The sequence below is a fragment of the Strigops habroptila genome, chromosome 4 (assembly GCF_004027225.2).
Source record: "Strigops habroptila isolate Jane chromosome 4, bStrHab1.2.pri, whole genome shotgun sequence".
In the NCBI taxonomy this organism is placed as follows: Eukaryota; Metazoa; Chordata; class Aves; order Psittaciformes; family Psittacidae; genus Strigops; species Strigops habroptila.
This window is the reverse complement of record NC_046358.1, coordinates 85,814,637-85,832,265: the sequence shown is the minus strand read 5'-3', so window position 1 is coordinate 85,832,265 and position 17,629 is coordinate 85,814,637. Positions and strand designations below refer to the sequence as shown.

Sequence of the window (17,629 nt, the reverse complement as noted above, 5' to 3'; positions counted from 1 at the left end):
CAGTATCTCCGTGGCCTCTTCTGCACTCCCTGCACCCGAGCTCCTTCCCTGTGGCCATCCATTCCCACGGCACTTCCCCTTGGCGGAGCCCAGGGGACCGGAGCAGGGCAGCCCCAGCCCTCGGGAAGCGGGGCCGGGGCCAGGGTGCGGTAGAATGGAACCGCTCCCGGGGATAACTAAAGATGCTCCGGGAAGCGCGGGAGAGCCGCGGCGGGCGGGGCCGAACCGGGGTGGGCAGGGCCGGCGGGCGGGGCCGCGGGCGGGGCGGGGCCGCTCCCGCTGTCGGCCGGACGGTGCCGGCGCCGCGCGGCAGGTACGGGGGGACCGGGGCGGGCGGGGGGCGCCGGGACCGCCGGCACCTTCACCCCGGGCCGCCCGCGGGCGGTGCCGATGCGGATGCCGGTAGCCGCGGGCATCCTCCCGCCAGCCCCGGGGTGAAGGGACCGGCGCGGCGGGGCTGGACCGGCGTGAGCGGTTGGTGAAGTGTCAGCGGTCAGACCTCACCGGGGTTTGCCGCCGCCTCTTGCAGTGGAGGATGCGGGGTTAAGGCGTAAGATTCTTCCCTGTGAGGGTGCTGAGGCGCTGGCACAGGGTGCCCAGAGAAGCTGTGGCTGCCCCATCCCTGGCAGTGTTCAAGGCCAGGTTGGACACAGGGGCTTGGAGCAACCTGCTGTAGCGGAAGGTGTCCCTGCCCGTGGCAGGGGCTGGAACTGGATGAGCTTTAAGGTCCCTTCCAACACAAACCAGTCTGTGGCTCTGTGGTTCTTTGGAGAGGGAGAAAAATAAGGGGAGTCCTTTGTTGATGTTCGGGGGTGGGATGCCACCAGTCCAGTTGTGGTGTCTTTCTGCATGATGCAGACATGAAGTCACCCCCTCTCAGCATGCTTGTGTAGCAGCGCTGCAGGTGTTGGTGCCGGTGGGATATCAGGATCTGTACAGTATATGGTCAGGTGCTGTCAGTCTTATTTAACTCCCGTCTGCATGGGGGGTTCTTTGATCTCCCTGACAACAGGAATGGAGCAAAGTGCAGTTTGAGTATCTCCCTGTGCACTTCCTTCGCTGCAGGACATGCGCCCTCACCCCGGGCTGCTGCCCCCGGGACACTGGCCTTATCGTGGAATAGGAGCTCTGCGGTGGGGAGGGAGCTGCTGGGGGGTTGCTCCTCTTACATCCCAGGATTCACGTTGTTCATTGCACAAGCAGCAGTGAACTCTCAGCAACGTGACCTTACTGGCACGTGAGGAGTGAGGAGCAAGCCTTGTCATCATCCGAGGAGACAGAGCCATTGCGGGAAACGCAGGGTTAGGCAGGGGAGCAAGAGATGATGGAGTGTCTCATGTACAGCGCAGAGAGCCAGGCACTGCTCTCTAGACTTGCAGACTGTAAACACTTGGAGTGCTGTACGCGTGCCCATTGGGATTAGAGACCCGGAGGCGCTGGCGCGATCGGGCGGCTGTGGGTGACGGAGCTGGCGGCCGCTCTCCAAAGCATCCCCGTCTCGGGCTGTCATCACTTGCTGACGAGTTACTGCTCCACTTCTCTTTCTCAACCTTCAAACTTGTGATGTAATGAAACAGATTTCCTCTAATTTGCAAAAATGCTACCAGGTAGGATAAATGTCTTCTCTGGGAAAACGAGGTCTTTTCATCAGGCTCTGGAGAAGATGGCAGAGGAGCAGTTGGTGATCAAAGAGGAGTTGTTGCTGGGTGTCCCAATGGAGAAAGTACTGAATAATGGCAGTATCAGGGCTGGCAGTGTTGGAGCAGTTTTGCAGCCAAGGTACCACCCTGGAGCTTCCCTGAGTTTTGCTTATGTCTTTATTTCTTTTAAGTGGCAATTGCCGCAGGAAGAGCCCAGAGGAGGTTCAGCACAGTCAACACGATCATTTCGTAACGTGGGAGTCTGATCTCACCCGTAAGGTGGAGGAGTTTCACCTGGGATGATGCTGGGCTGATGCAGGGCCGGACTCGCGGCTGCTGGGCAAGGTGAGGACATCTCTTTCACAGCACAGAGCAAACCACACCAGAGCCACGAGCTCTTTTAGGACGGCTTCAGTCACCACGGGGCTGCGGGTGCTGCCAGGAGAGGGACCTGTGGCACCTGGCACTGTGGGGGTCTTGGGCCCCTCCGACATTGGTGTGTCGGAGGTGACATGGTGACAGTGTGACAATGAGAAATGCAGAGGAGGAGGAGTGGGGGAGCCCAGTGGGTGCACGTTCCCCTTCCCTGCGCTGGCTTTCCAAGTACAGCAACCAGACAAGAAATAAATCCAAACATCCAGGCCCCTGAGCATCACACGCTGTGCGGGGAATGAGGGGTTTGAGGCCAGCAGCAGGGACAGAGTTTGCAACCACAGGACATCCCCATGTGCCACATCCCTGATCTCCCGTTGGCTCCTGTCCCACCGCAGCCTCCGCTCCCTTCTCCAGAGGGGGTTTGGGAGGGGCTGATGGTTACCTGTTCACTGATAGAGAGGGGGCTTTTGTCATCCCTCACTTGTCTCTTCTCTGCTCCAGGTACACTGATGGGGGAGAGCAGGACCAGGTGGGCACCAAAACCAGCACCAATCCCCCTCCGAGCATCTGCAGCATCCCAGCACTGAGCCTCCATCCCCGGGGTGAGGAATCCCCGTAGTAGGGGCTTTGGCTTCCCACCAGACAAGGCACCTTACAGAGAGAGGCTTTCAGCAGGGAGAAAGGAACAAGAAATCTGGAAACATCCTGGAAATAAAGGTAAGAAGAAAATTATGAAAGTGAGAAAAAAGAGTGAAAACTCATCACCCACATGCAGTCAAGCACAGCCTCTGCTTTTGCCATTCCTTTTACTGAATGACTGGTTTAAAAGCACAGCTTACACCTAAAGGAAGAGTAAACCTGAGTCCTTCAAAGCCTGTGACAGGCTGGTTGCTGTATTGTCAGCACACCTTCACTAACTTGGATTTTTAATTTGGGGATCCATGTGTTTTCATGGTGGGGCGGGGATGCTGCAGGCATCCAGCCAACCCCATCCCCATCCCTATCCCTATCCCCATCCCGTGCCTGTGCTCCTGCTGGCCGGTGCCCTGCGAGGCCACAGGATGGAGCAGCACTTGCACAGAACAGGTTCCATAGCTTTGACATCAGGGAAGAAAAATTCTGGATCAGTAAAAACATACCTAAAAGGTCCCAAGTCCCAGGACACGTGTTCCTTGGGGAACAAAACGCTTTCACACAAGTAAAGCCTCCCCTTAAATCTTGGAGGAAGCAGCTGGAGTTTCTTGTTTCCAAAGCACTCATCAAGACCTCAAGGTGTTAGGCTGCATCCAACACACATGTAATAAGGTGTGCAATGAAAATCACCATCTCCCTTTGCATCATGGAGGGAGGCATCATAAAATCTATTGGGTTTATACTTTTCTCAAGCTCTGCGTATACTACTCAGGAGATTTTGCAGATTTGGGCAATAAATCAACAGATCAGTATCACTTTTTCACTTTTTTCTGGAAAAGCAAGAAGGACCCAGAGGTCTGTGGGCACCTGTCAGCTTCCTCTGGGACCTTTGCTAGTCCAGCCACAAGCAACTTCATATTGATCCAGCCTCTGCATTGTGGGTACTGCTCATTAGTGCAATGGTGCTGTGTTATTTCAGCCCTTTCTCTTCTGGGATGCTGAGTTATACACAGCCTTAATCTCTAGTTCTGTTCTACAGTTTGAAGAATGCCCTCAGCAGCTGACTGGGGTTGTTTTGAAATCCTGCCTCGGGATAGTGAGATTTAGTAACACAAATTCTCACCTTAAAAAAGCAGCACAAAATGTTCTATTTACTTGCGGTGTGAATGTGAACTATGCAGCATCCTCACACGAGCACCGGGAACATACCGATAGTATCTGAAACACAAAGGAATTTGGTGGAAAAAAATGATTCGTTGTCCTTCCTCTGGTGGGCAGCAGCACTGAGCAGCATTCCTGGTGCTGGGCAAGGTGCTGGTGGTACCAAGGCCCCATCTCCTGCCCCCTCTGATGGCCTGGTGCACTCTAATGTTTATTACTATTAAGAAAAATTGTCTTAAGGCCTGTATTAGCTTGAATACTGAATGCTGTTTTGCCTGAGTTACACCTTAAACCAGCTCCTGTATGTGCTGCTTGGTCCATCTAGTGTTGGCAAAGGTTTTGGGTGATGTTACAGACAGAGCAGTTTGCACACAAAGTGCCAGCTTCCTAAAAAGTGACCTGGTTGGGTATTGCAACATGTGCAGGGCCCGGGGCTGGTACTGGGTAAGTCACTGGTGGCACGTGTTCAGCAGGTCCAAGTCACTTAACCCTCGTGGGGCTGGAAGGATATGACAAAAACATTGGCCGCTTTTGGAACCGCAAAGCACAAACCTGCCCCTCGCACCCCCTCAGGAGGTGAGGGGCTGTTCACTGCCATGCTGTGACCCTGCAGAACGTCTGCTCTGAATATCTCCTGGGTTATAAACCCACGGTCGTGCCATCACGTAACTTCCCCTTCTGCTTTGCTGACAATCCCAGAGCACTCAGCATGATACCAACCGCGCTTCTCACCATTGTCCTGATGTCTGTTGGTCTGTTCTCCCCTTGCAGACCACAGCATGAACCTAAAAAAGTACTTCATCCGGGCACTGCACCGCCTGCAGAAGGGCCCCGGCTACACCTACAAGGAGCTGCTGGTCTGGTACTGCGACAACACCAACACGCACGGCCCCAAGCGCATCATCAAAGAGGGGCCGAAGAAGCAACTCATCTGGTTCTTCCTAACTTTGCTCTTTGCGTCTCTGGTCTTCTGGCAGTGGGGAATCCTCATCAACACTTACCTCTCCTACAACGTCACTTCGTCTCTCTCTATTGGCTTTAAGACCATGAAGTTCCCAGCAGTCACAGTCTGCAATGCCAACCCTTACAAGTAAGTCTTCCTCTGCCTAATCCACCCGTCATGCTTTAACACCCGCAGTTGTAAGGTACTGTGGTGTAAGGTACTGCTGGTGTAAGGTACTGTGGACCTGTTCCTGGCTCAGATACCAGGAAGGGCCTGGTATACACACTAGGGGCATGAATGGACTTACTAAGTAGCACTAAAAGCTAAATAAAGGAGAACAGTGTGGCAGTGGATGGCTCAGGTCCAGAGGAGGGTTCGTGTGCCTGCAGTTCTCCTGCCTTTCCTCACTGTATCAGTTCATCTGATGATGGTTGTTGCCTCCTTGAAAACTTTCCCTGGCTCAGGGAGAAGTTCAACTCGTCACCACCAAAATCAGCCTCTTTCCTGCCCCACAGCTCTGTTCTTCCTCCTTCCTTGCTGTGAACGTACCACTTATGGCTGGCACTCCAGCCATGAAGAACTGGTTAAACAGCAGTTATCTGCTGGGAGCTGCAGCGACACAACTCAAGTGTCATTTCAAAGGAGTAACTGATTTCTGTTAGAGCTGCTTTAAAATGATACCCACCCAGTAGTGTAGCCCAAGGCAAGATACGCTCAACCAACACACAGGAATTACTTTGGGGTTGTTTTCTCTCTTGCTTGCTAGAGGTGTTTATGTAAACTCATCCACTTCAGGTCTGCACTGGCAGGTCCACCACTGCGAGCTCTGTCCATCCTTCTGCTGGTTTCCCACTTGGTTGCAGGGACGCCCCTGTGGAGCTGCCCGTGCTCGGCGTGGAGGCTCCTGTTGCTCTCCAGTAAATCTTTAGGCAGTGATTTGGGGTCCCCAGGGAGGCCCAAGCCAGTGGTGCAGCACAGGAGCTGCTGCGCGTCCCCACTGCCCTCACACCGCCTGTGACTGCTCTGTCCTGCAGATACTCGGAGGTGAAGCCTCTGCTGAAAGAGCTGGACCGGCTCATCGATGCGGCACTGGAGAGGATCCTGCAGCCTACGCCGGGCAACAGCAGCGAGAACATCTTCCCACCGCTCGACCTGGAGCTCTGGTACCAGATCCCCCTGGTCCTCATTGACGAGCACGACAAAGACAACCCTGTCATCCTGGACATCTTTGAGACCATCCAGACCACTGGGGGCATCCAGACCTCTACAGACACCCCAACCTCTGCAGGCAACGAAAGCTTTGTGGACATGCCAACCTCTGTGGGCAACGAAAGCTTTGTGGACATCCCAACCTCTGCAGGCAACAAAAGCTTTGTGGACATGCCAGCCTCTGCGGGCAACGAAAGGTTTGTGGACATCCCAGCCTCTGCGGGCAACGAAAGGTTTGTGGACATCCCAGCCTCTGCGGGCAACGAAAGCTTTGTGGACATGCCACCCTCTGTGGGCAACGAAAGCTTTGTGGGCAACCACACTGCAGGCAACCACACTGCCACTGCACCGACCCCGGCCAACACCACATTGGAAGAAAAGAAGTACAAGCTGGCGGTGAAGCTGGTGAGAGGGGTCCCAAGGAGGCAGCCAGGGAGGGGTGAGGGATGGGCAGCACTGGGTGCCTCAGCAGGGATGTGCCATGGGGATCAGTGTCCCTTCCCCCTGGCTGCCCTTGTCCACGAGGAGGACCCTGGGCTCTGGTCTGGCTGTGCCAGTACCAGGCATGTGGAGCCCGTGGGCAGTTTGCACATTACGGTGTGTTATTTCAGTGCTGCAGAGCTGCCTGCTGAGGAAGGCAGCGCTGGCATTTTAGTAATTTTTAGTTTCAGAGGGGTTCTGATGCCCTGCAGGGCACATCCAGGCACCCAGCACAGTCTGGCCATAGCTCTCACCTACCGGAGCAGCAGCAGGGCTGGTGCCAGGGCAAAGGGGGGACACGCTGTAGGTCCCTGCTGCGGATGGCTCAGACCTGCCTGTTGTGTCCCCCCAGTGCAGCTACCCCGGCTCCGACAACTGCACCTACAGGAACTTCACCAGCGCGGCGCAGGCGGTGACCGAGTGGTACGTCCTGCAGTCCACCAGCATCCTCGCCAAAGTGCCCCTGGAGGAGAGAATCAGGATGGGCTACCAGGCAGAGGACATGATCCTGGCCTGTCTCTATGGCGCTGAACCCTGCAACTACAAGTAGGTGCATGCCGAGCTCCCTGCCCTTCCCTGTCACATCAGGAATGGGACAGGATGCTAAAGGCATGACAGCCTTTTGCTTTTCTCTTTTTAAGGCATATATCAGTTAATAGAGATTTCTGCTGGTCCTTAACTCTAACACCGTTTCCCAGAGGATTTCTGGATGTGATCCTGGCAGAAACAGGTTATTTGGGATAGTGCTGGCTTGAGTTTCAGTTCTGGATGAGCCATTTTGCCCATGACATATCAAGACTATCAGCATCCAAGGGACCTGCCAGGGTGATCAGCAGCTGCCAGCCCAGGTGCTGAGTCAGCGCATCTGTGCACCCCCCGGTACAGCCCCTGCTCTCTCTACATGGGCTCTGAGACACATTTCAGCCATCCCCATTTCTCACCCCGTTGTGAGCCTCGTGAGCCTCCCCGGCTGCAGGAGCCTCCACTGCTGCAGAGAGAACAGAGAATTACTGTCAACAAATGAGATCTAACACCAGCCAAAACCTGTTACCACAGCTCAGATCAAGCAATTATTCCTCTCATCGGTGTGACAGGCTGTTCCTTTCCATTCCCACAAAGCGTATTCCCAGTGGCTGGCTCTCAGTATGCGTGTACTTGGCTTTGCTCTTTTCTCCAGCAGCAGATTGATTGAATTTGTATCAGCTGAAATTTCTGTACAGGCATTCAACAAACAAAGCGATTTAAAGTGAATCCCAGAGGTGGCTGCCAAGCACCATGTGGGAGCCACCACATGGTTTTGTTTATAACCCCCGAGTCCTCCTCGAGAGTCACAGTTTTATGTGCATGATTCTTCCAGGAATTTCACCCAGATCTATCACCCAGACCATGGTAACTGCTACATCTTCAACTGGGGCATGGATGAAGAGGCTCTAAATTCCTCCAACCCGGGAGCCGAATTTGGTAAGAGCGAGTGACCCACAGTGACTGTTGCTGCGGAAGAGCAGGTCTGTGATTTCTGTGTCTCTGGAGCACTGCATGAGCAGTGATGGCTTTCCAGAAGGGGAAAAACCCCCAGAAGGGAAACATGCCACATAGAACCAAGTGCTGTGAGCACAGACATGACACATACTAGAAGTGCAACATCTGGATAGCAGAACTATCTGAGGCAGTGTCTGAATACTCACTCAGTTATTTCCACTTGGAGTACTCTCCATCATGTGGATTTAGGCACATGCGAGGCTTCTGTGACAGCCAGACCTGGCCCTTCCCCGAGGAACTGACATCTCTGTGCAGAGTGAGAGGAAAAGAGACTTTGGTTTCTTCCAAAGACTCGCATTTCTATACAATTCCTGAGTGTTTTGTCTGGTGTCCCAGGGCTGAAGTTAATCCTGGACATCAGCCAGCAGGACTACATCCCTTACCTGTCATCCGCTGCCGGGGCCAGGCTCATGCTGCACCAACAGAAGAGCTTCCCCTTCCTGAAGGATCAGGGCATCTATGCAATGGCCGGGACGGAAACCTCCATCGGGGTGCTGGTGGTATGTGTGGCATTCCTCCTGAGCAGATTGTCTGAGAATAATGTTATCTGATGGGACTGCAACCAAGTTTGTTTTAAGTCTTGGCTGAACTGGCTCAAACCAAAAGAGTCACGGTATATGCTAGCTGTGGGCTGGAACAGTTTATGGAGACTTTTATGTAACTGTCCTGGCAAAGTGCTTTATTGAAGCCAAAATAGTGAGCTCAGGTCATTGTTGGCTCTTCCTTTAGTGTGTCTGAAGCTGCCTTGCTAACACATGCTGCTCTGAACACCCTCATCTGCTTCAATCCACCCTGGGGAATGGCTACATCTCCTTCAGCTCTGCTGCCCACAGCTCTGATTTTTCCTAAAGCCAGCAGGGAATGTGGGAATGACAGAGTCCCTAGAAAACAGGACCAGGGACTCAGGAGGAGAGATAGCTACTCACGTTCGCTGGTTTGGTTTTCTTTCAGGATGAACTGGAACGGATGGGCTACCCCTACAGCGACTGCACCATGAACGGGTCTGATGTCCCTGTGAAAAATCTCTATAGCCAATACAACACCTCCTACTCCATACAGGTAACACCACGCCCTTAAAGCAAACAAAACTGGGTAGGAAAAACCACCAAAGCAGTTAAAATCTCTGACTAGCATGCAGGGTTACTAGAAGATCAGCACAACCTAAACACAGGAACCTTCTTTTCTGGTAATAAATCTGCACTCCAGGTCTGAGCACGGTTTAATGCTCGTCCTTTCCTCCTACCCTGCCACCTTGGAGCTCAAGTCCCTGCAGGGGAGGGTTCCCAACGAGGCAAAGCCAGAGCAGGCTGCGCCCGGGCCCCTGCTCCCTTAAGCCGTGCTGGTTCTTCAGCGTTCCCCCTTTTGCTCCCAAGCAGTCAAGTCCTCCAGGACAACTCCTCCAAACTCCAGCAGTCTGAGCTGTGTGGCTGCTCCATCTGCAGCATGAGCGGTGGCTGCAGCTCCGGGAAGGTTTGCGAGACATTGATGGGACACTTCCATCAGCTTGGCTGGCTCCTGCTGCTCCAGCACTCCAGGGTTCAGCCGTGGCATTGCTCTGATGTGTGAAGCAGCTCTATTTTGTGTACACAAGTAATGCTTGTCCCTGACAGGAGAGAGATGTACAGGAGGGATTCCCCTCCTCAACACTCCTACTCTCCTTAATCCTTTCCTCTTTAAGGGAATTGAGTCATTTTTCCCCCTGAGAACACCCGCTGGTTTTGTATACGAAATGAAAACAGAGCTTTGCCTTTTGTTCACTTAAAAACTGGGCTGAGAAAGTTCAGTGTTTGTAAACCTTCAATCTGTAGAAAAACAGAGTGTAAGCAAATAGGTGTTGGTTAATTTGTAACATAAATTCACATCAGGGGAAGCAGTTCTGGGGGTGGGATCTGGCACCAAGGAAAACATCAAACCCATCTGGGGATTATGTACAAACACCAGAACAATGCACCCCAGAGCGGGGGCTCTGCTCTAGGGGGGGGAGTGTATTCCTGCCTTTATATAACTAACATTTGGACCACTTTACCTCATTTTCGAGATGCTTGTATAACGTTTAAGCGAATACTTGAGAGGTCTGCATTACGATTCCAAAGTCACTAAATGCTGACGGGGGTTCTGTGCCCGCACACTCCACATCACTTCAGAGACCTCTCAGGTTTTTCCATCGCTCCCTGTTTGCAGTGAGCTCAAGAAGCATTTTGTGTCACACCAAAGCTCTCTGGCTGTTCTATCTAGCTTGGGCTGTTAAGTTTCATTATCTTCCCATAGAGTTGTTATTGCTTTGTGCACTGTTTCATGCAGAGTCCCACTCCAATCTCAGCTGATTAACTTCATGCCTGGCTGAGCTAACGGCAGCGCTGCAGCCCAGCTCACAGTCCCTTCAAGGAGAGCAGCAGATGCACAGATAAGATAATTCACATGCCCAAAACCTGCTCTTTATGTTGAAGTATTTTTAGAGTCCTGGCTCTAAAGTGGACTCCAGCCCTTTGGCAGTTTGTCACATAAACCTGGGGGCAACAGCAGCATCTATGAGTGTGACAGAACACTTGTATTCCTTTTGGAAACTCCATGTGACTTCCATGGAGCCCCAAAATAGGTGAGAAATGAGCAGTTTCTGCGTGACTGGAGCAGGCTCCAGGGAGGTGACTGACCCACGGGCAGCTCACACTGGGATGTGCCTTCGGACCTCCAGGAGCAGTGGTAAAAATGCATCGTAAACATACCTGCAGCATAACCGAGCACAGGGCAGCTCGTCCACAGCCTCCTCTCTCTGTGGTAAAGCCAGAGGAGGCATTTGCACAGGGTGGGCACCAGCAGCACCCACACTCTGTGGCTTTAGCCATCGTCTGCAGCCACAGAATCATCCATTCAATGCAATAGAGAGAAAATACCTCGGAGTGGAGTGATTCCCAGAGCCAGCGCAGACCCCAGCAGCGCAGAGGCGGGCAGGGGGCTCCAGCCCACATCTAAGCAGCTCCCTGTTCCCTTCTCCAGGCTTGCCTGCGCTCCTGCTTCCAGAATGACATGATTGAAATCTGTGGATGCGGTCACTATATGTTTCCTTTACCTCCAGGGGTAAATTACTGCAATAACGAAGATTACCCAGGCTGGGGTAAGAGCATGAACAGAACTAATTGCACAGACTTCCCAGGGTCCAAGTGTGCAGGAAGGGCAGGAAAGGATGGGAGCTTTACTGCTACAGTAAATGCAATAGCTCAGTGGCTTTTCCCCATGTAAGGTCTCACTGTGGCCATTGGGGTCAGTGCTGGGAGAAGGGGTGACCTTTTTGCCCGAGTTTCCCAAGGGAAGGAAGGTCAGAGGGGAAGCAGCAAACCTGTGCAGCTGGCTCAGACATAAATACCTACTAAATGAAATTGATATAATCCAACAAGAGGGTCCTCATCTAAACAGATGATTTTTTGTGTTCACTCAACAGCATATTGCTATTCATTACTGAGGTCAAGCATAAGGCACAGACAGATCTGTATTGACTCTTGTAAGGAAACATGCAAGTAAGTACCTGGGCCACTTGGGGCAGCGGGGGAGGTGGAGGGGATCCTGTGCTGTCCCCAGCGATCCCGACCTTCCCACTGCGGCACCAGTGACTTCGGAGAGGGAAACCTCCCACTAACGCTCCTTCCCTCGCTCCCGCAGCGACACGCAGTACAAGATGACCATCTCCATGGCAGACTGGCCGTCCGAAGCCTCCGAGGTAACACCGGCTCCTCCTGTTGTAACACTGATCATTACCCCATGAATCACTCGGCGTTCCCAGGCTAATGCCCAGGTAGCAAAAGCCTCTTTGCCAAATTACACATCTCCAGGATCCAAACAAGCAGCAGGACCACGGGATGGTGGGGGGGACACCCCCACGGCAGCTCCTCCTGCCCAGGGTCCTGCCCTGGTGCTGGTGACAGCCCAAAGCAGGTACCCGCCTTCCACCTGCCTGTGCTGGCCTCTGATTTACCCTAGAACGTGGCTGCTGAGGAGTTTGCATGCACCTCCTATAGGAAAAACCTTCATCTTTATAACAATAACCCTTAACCCTGAATCGGGGAAGCTGCAGCCGGCAGGACCCTGGTTCCTCCCCCAGCAGGACCCTGCTCCCCCAGCAGGAACACAGTCACAACAAAGGCACCCACACACTGCCAAACGCAGGGGTTCTGGATGGGTGAAGAGCTGCTGTCTCCTGCGCCAGGCTCGGGTTCCTGCCCCAGCAGGGGCCCAGAGGATGCTTCTGCTCGGTTCTGAACTCATTCTGTTTCCCTAGGACTGGATTTTCCATATTCTGTCTTATGAAAGGGATATGTCAACAAACGTGACTCTGGACAGGTGAGTGAAAGGAACAACCACTTTATCTCCTCTATTGAGGCTGTTAACATTAGATTAGCATGAGCTTTGGCGACAGGCCAGAGCACACCAATGCAAAGGGAGGACAAGATTTGGCGCGTGGTTGCCTGGAAGATACATACAGCAAATCTGAAACACGCTTTGTGCATAAGCTCTGCTCTCCACAGTGGCAAACGGGGTCAGACAAACATGCCGGTAAGTTAAAACCAGCATTGACGGCAGCACCTCTCATCAACTGCACATGGGGAGCTGTGAGCTGCCAGGGGCCAGCTCCTGCACCATGATGTCCTGTCATCTCTGAATCTGCCAGCAGCAGCAGTAGAGGGGATGCACCAAAACGGGGGTAACTGTTGAGTTACCCTTTGAGAACCTAATCCCAAGAAAAAAAGGAAGTTTTTTCCCCGTGGAAAACAACCAAACTAGGGAAGCAGGGAATGGTTTCACTGGTGCTGGCTCACCTGTACAAATTAAGCCTCTCCACCGTGGTTGGTCATGATGCAGCCACTCTGTTCATGCACCCGGGAACATGAGGAGCAGGGCACTGAGGGGTGATGGCCCCTCTGACCAGCCAGGGCAGCTGGGAAAAACTGGGCAAACAGCTGCAGAGAAGCTCCCAGGAGGAACTTCAGGACCTGTCAGTGGTACTTTTAACTTCTCCACGTGCCAGACAGCAGTTCTGGTGGATGCTCATGGGTGGCTCAGCCAGGCTCTGTGCAGCCCTTCCTGCTGGAGCAGAGAGATGCCCACAGCCTGGCTCTGCCCTGAGCTGCCGCTTGTCCCCCACAGGAACGGGATCATCAAGTTGAACATCTACTTCCAGGAGTACAACTACCGCACCATCTCTGAGTCAGCTGCCACGACGGTGAGTGCCCATCCCTGCCGCCTGCCCGGTGCTGCAGCGTGCGCGAGCAGATGCAGGCACAAGCACCCAGGCACGGAGATGGGGCTCAGCTCCTCGGGGTGGTCCTTGGTGAGTGACCGGGCTCCCTCTCCTCTGCTCCTGCAGATCGTGTGGCTGCTGTCGAACCTGGGAGGGCAGTTCGGGTTCTGGATGGGAGGCTCCGTGCTCTGCCTCATCGAGTTCGGGGAGATCATCATCGACTCGCTGTGGATCACCATCATCAACATCATCAGCTGGTGCAAAGGGCTCAAGCAGAGGCGGGCGCAGGCACGGTACCCAGACGCGCCGCCAACAGTGTCGGAGCTGGTGGAGGCTCACACCAACCTGGGCTTCCAGCACGAGGCCGCGGGGACCCTGCCCAGGGACAGGGACGAGGCGCTGCCCCCCGAGCCCGGCACCCCCCCTCCCAACTACGACTCGCTGCGAGTGCAGCCCCTCGATGTCCTCAGGCCCGACAGCGACACCGAGACCGAGTGAGCAGCGAGTGCACCCAATACCCCCGTGCGGGCACGTGCTGAGAGACCCTCCTGTCTGCCACAGCCACGAGGGCACCAAACCACCCCGGCTGCCCTCCCCTCCCCAACTGCTCACCGTGAAAAGCTCTGTCCAATAAACCTGGCCATGAACCTCACAGAGTTGGCGTCAGGCTCTGCCTTTAGTATGTATGTAGAAGCATGGAATGGAAAGAACCTTAAAACTCATCCAGCTCCGACCCCCTGCCACAGGCAGGGACACCTTCCACTAGAGCAGGTTGCTCCAAGCCCCATCTACACGTACAGCTTCTATACATCAGATTTGCTGTACAATCATACGTCACCATTTCTTTTTAAGGGGAAGCCCATCCTAGTGGGAGCAGCGGGTGGTGGCAGTGGAGGCTGCACCGGGCTGAGGCTGGTGGTGCCGGGGAGAGGCCGGGATGTGCTGATGGTGGATGCTGCACCATGGCCAACCGTTGGGCTGGGACCCAGCCTGCTTTTGACTTCCAAGGTCGCAGTATTTCCACCCCTGAACAGCTACAACAGAAACAGACTGAAGATAAGCCTCCCTTTGCCCACGGGAGCCCTGGGTGTGTGTGTTGGCTGCCCAGGGTTTGTGAGCGCTCGCACCACGGGTGGGCACGGCTGTTAATGTGTGCTGGAGATCAGTGCTCAGGTACTTCTCAGGCAGAGGGAAGCTCCGGGCGGTTTAACTGCACCGCTCTGGGCAATAAATACATTACTAAAATTTGCCTCCGTGTTTCCTGTTGGCAGCGGGTGCAGCTCCGCGCGCAGGAGCCTGACGGCAGCGGCTCCGAGGAGGGAGGTGTTGTGCTCACCCTGATGTGAGGGTGACCGAGGGGTCTGGTGGTCCCCATGGGGCTGGGCTGAGCGGGCAGCAGCTCCCCCATCCCATCCCATCCCATCCCATCCCATCCCACCCACCAGGACCTGCCTCACCGAAGTGCTTCTGCAGAACCTCCAGAGGAAACAGGATCGTGTGGTTCAATCCCGCACCAGGAACATGATGTCCTGGGCACGGTGCCCGGCGCGAGCTGCTGGGGACAGCAGCAAGGGGGGGTCTATGGCGGGTCCGTGCTCCTTCTCCACTTGATGCTCCCCAAGTACGGGTGTCCGGGTGCAGAGCTGCCGGGGCAGAGCCTGCTGAGGGTCCCCATCTCCCCTCGGTGGTGGTGGGGCTGGTGCTGGTGCCCAGCAGCAGGAGCAAGGAACTGGGGCACCATCTGCCAGGTGGGATCCCACCAGCTCAGCTGATGCTGCCCCACACAATGGATTTTGTGTTCAAAATACACTGACAGTCAGACCCTGAATCACTGGCGGTGCCTGCTCTCACACTGCTGCAGTACAAGATAATGCACGGGATAGTTGCAGTCTTCATTTTGTAAGACTTGATGCATGAACTTTAAAATTCCATGATGAGCTCCAAAAGCAATGGCAACTTAAACTGCTCAGCTACTATTACCTCTATTACCTCCAATACCTGAATTTCCACAGCAGTTTCTCAGTTTCATTTGGCTATTGTAAGAACAAGGAGGTAGACCTCTTTTGTAAAAGTTAAAGAAGGTTCTTAAATAATGAACCAGCTTTGGAAGCCACACGCGCAGCCCGGCTGGGTTCTCTGCTGCTGAGAGAGGGGTGAGGAGAGCCTGGTGCGGGCCATGGTCACCCCTTCGTGTCCCCCTGGGTCCCAGCTCAGTGTCAGAGTCCCACCACGTCCCGCTCAGCATGTGCGGGGTGCTGGGAAGTGGGTGAGTTAAACCCCACAGAGCCAGACCTTGGAGCTGATGTAGGAACCCTGCAGGGGCTTCACTGCTGCTCCTCAGTCAATGCTCCAGCAGCCCACCGGCAGAGGCTTTTCAGTCTGACAGTGCCCAGGAACAGATGCAATGGGAGAAGCCGGCACCCGGGGCATGGGCACAACAGCCCTTCCCGGGCTCACCCTCCCAGATGGCTCATGGACATCCCGAGCTGGAGGCTGCCTTTGTTTTAATTGCCACTGCCTGGAAATCAGGAGATAAGGAGGTTATTTAAGAGCTGACGCTGCGCCACTTGGCAGAACTTTCTACTTGTTACACCAACTAATGCTGTACAGGGGCTTAGCAACTGGAGTGATTCCTCCAGAAGTGCTGCCTCAGAAACAACACGATTATCTTTTATGCATTAAACAAGCATCAGACTTGCTACATACACTAGAAGAGAGAGATGACAAACAAAAGGCAGTTAGGATGCTTGTAAAGACGGAGGAATCCAGATCTTGCAGGTTGTCCGAGAGTTTTCCTGCCTGACTCCTCACTTCCCATCTCCCCAAGGAGATGTCTCCCCCTGAGCATCATAAACCCACAGCAGAGCCTCCTTCACCTGCTTGTGAAGTGACAGCACTTCATAACTCACTGCAGCTGAGCTGGGAAGAAGGACCCGGTCCCCCCCGCTCCTGGCTGTGTGTGTGCACAAAGGCAGCACTTGGCAAAGACCCTCAAAGGATTTTGCAGCAGTGAGAAACCACCGCTCCCTCCAAAGACACAACAGAATGATTTGCTTAAAACACTCAGGAAGCTGAGAGCAGCTCTTCCCACGTCCTCACCTACAGACAACACTGTCAGCATCGCTACCAAGAAGTCTGGTCATGTGGAGACCCCAAGAGCTGTTCAAACATACAGACAGGGCAAAGGGACATCAGATGCTTTTCTGCAGGGCAAAGCAATCACCCAGAGCCTGCTCTTGCACTGCATCCTTGTGCAGTATCCGTGAGGAGCTCCCTGCAGAGGGGGAAGGCAGAGCTGTGTCCCACCAGCTCTCTCACAGGCTCCTGCAGCACCCCGCACCTCCCGGCTCCGCACACCTTTAACCCAGCCGGGTGCCTGCCCGCAGCCACTGGCCCCATGAAACACCACAGCAACAGGTAGAAAACAGCCTCAAAACCCTCCCCGGGTAGTGACAAGGCAGAAGGATGGGAGACGCACCAAGAGCGAGATTCACCCTCCTCACACCAAGGCAAAGAGAACAGCGTGTTCCTGGGCAGGACGTGGCCAGTTTTACTATTCCAGACACTGCTGGTTTACAGAGGGCATCCGACAGCTGATAAATGTGGTGAGTGTCTCCGGTACCTGTCTGGGGCTCAGCTCTGCCCCACAGACCCGTCACAGGGAAGTGAAGGTGTGCAAAGCGGGGTTTCCCACAGCCAAATGAAACATCCGAGAAGCCCCCGCTCTTTAAAATAGATTTTTCATATTCTGAAACAAAAGCGCAAACGTCTGACTGAAACCTTGCCAAGAACTAAAACCATTCCAGAAAACACATTTTACTCCCCTCCTCTGCAAGAGGTTTAGGTGCCAAAATTGACAAACCCCAAAAGCTGTTTATAAAGCACCCGTGCCCTCACCTCCCCACACTGCAGTTGTGGCAGCAAAACGTCACCGAAGTCCAGCTGAGAACAGCCAAGAAACCCAATTTTGCTCACAAAATGCACCACTGGTAACCCAGAAGCCTGTATCAGCACATTACATGTGTGCCACAAACACAGGAAAGATGTTGGTGTGACTGACCCAGACCTGGGAGTGCCCAGCAGAGAGGCACCCAGCTGGCATTCCATCTGTGGGACCTCTTGCAGTCCTGAGAACACCCACTTAGGCTAGATGAGCTGTTTTACCAAGTGCTATATACCAGGCTTTAAAAACCTTTACAAGAAAGCAACACCTCCATTAAGTTTCTTATAAACTTCATAGCTCTCAGAAGAAGACATTAATGGCACAAGGAACAACCTACAAAACTGGTTTTATTCTCAGTGCTGACCTTGGTTGTGCCTCATCTACTAATTGATGAGACTCTCTTCCTGATGTTGTGACTAATGACAGACTTGAGCAATGACAACGGCCTGCAGGCAGCCCAGCTTCCAATCGGCCCA

The 17,629-nt window shown here is 53.9% G+C and overlaps 1 protein-coding gene across 2 annotated transcripts; it reads left to right on the top strand.

Annotated features, from left to right (window-relative positions):
* The first annotated feature begins 258 nt into the window (after positions 1-258).
* SCNN1B (sodium channel epithelial 1 subunit beta) lies at positions 259-13,862 on the top strand. 2 transcript variants are annotated; one of them, XM_030484576.1, is made up of 15 exons: positions 259-313; positions 1,832-1,985; positions 2,517-2,732; positions 4,581-4,899; positions 5,787-6,366; positions 6,794-6,987; positions 7,799-7,902; positions 8,317-8,480; positions 8,932-9,039; positions 10,975-11,092; positions 11,417-11,492; positions 11,635-11,692; positions 12,251-12,312; positions 13,117-13,192; positions 13,337-13,862. In XM_030484576.1, the coding sequence occupies exons 4-15, from the start codon at positions 4,589-4,591 to the stop codon at positions 13,706-13,708; spliced, it is 2,223 nt and encodes a 740-aa protein (XP_030340436.1). In that variant the 5' UTR covers positions 259-313; positions 1,832-1,985; positions 2,517-2,732; positions 4,581-4,588; the 3' UTR covers positions 13,709-13,862. The 2 variants fall into 2 exon arrangements, with proteins under 2 accessions (XP_030340436.1, XP_030340437.1); XM_030484577.1 differs by lacking the exon at positions 259-313 and having other exon boundaries at positions 1,574-1,985.
* The last annotated feature ends 3,767 nt before the right edge of the window (positions 13,863-17,629 follow it).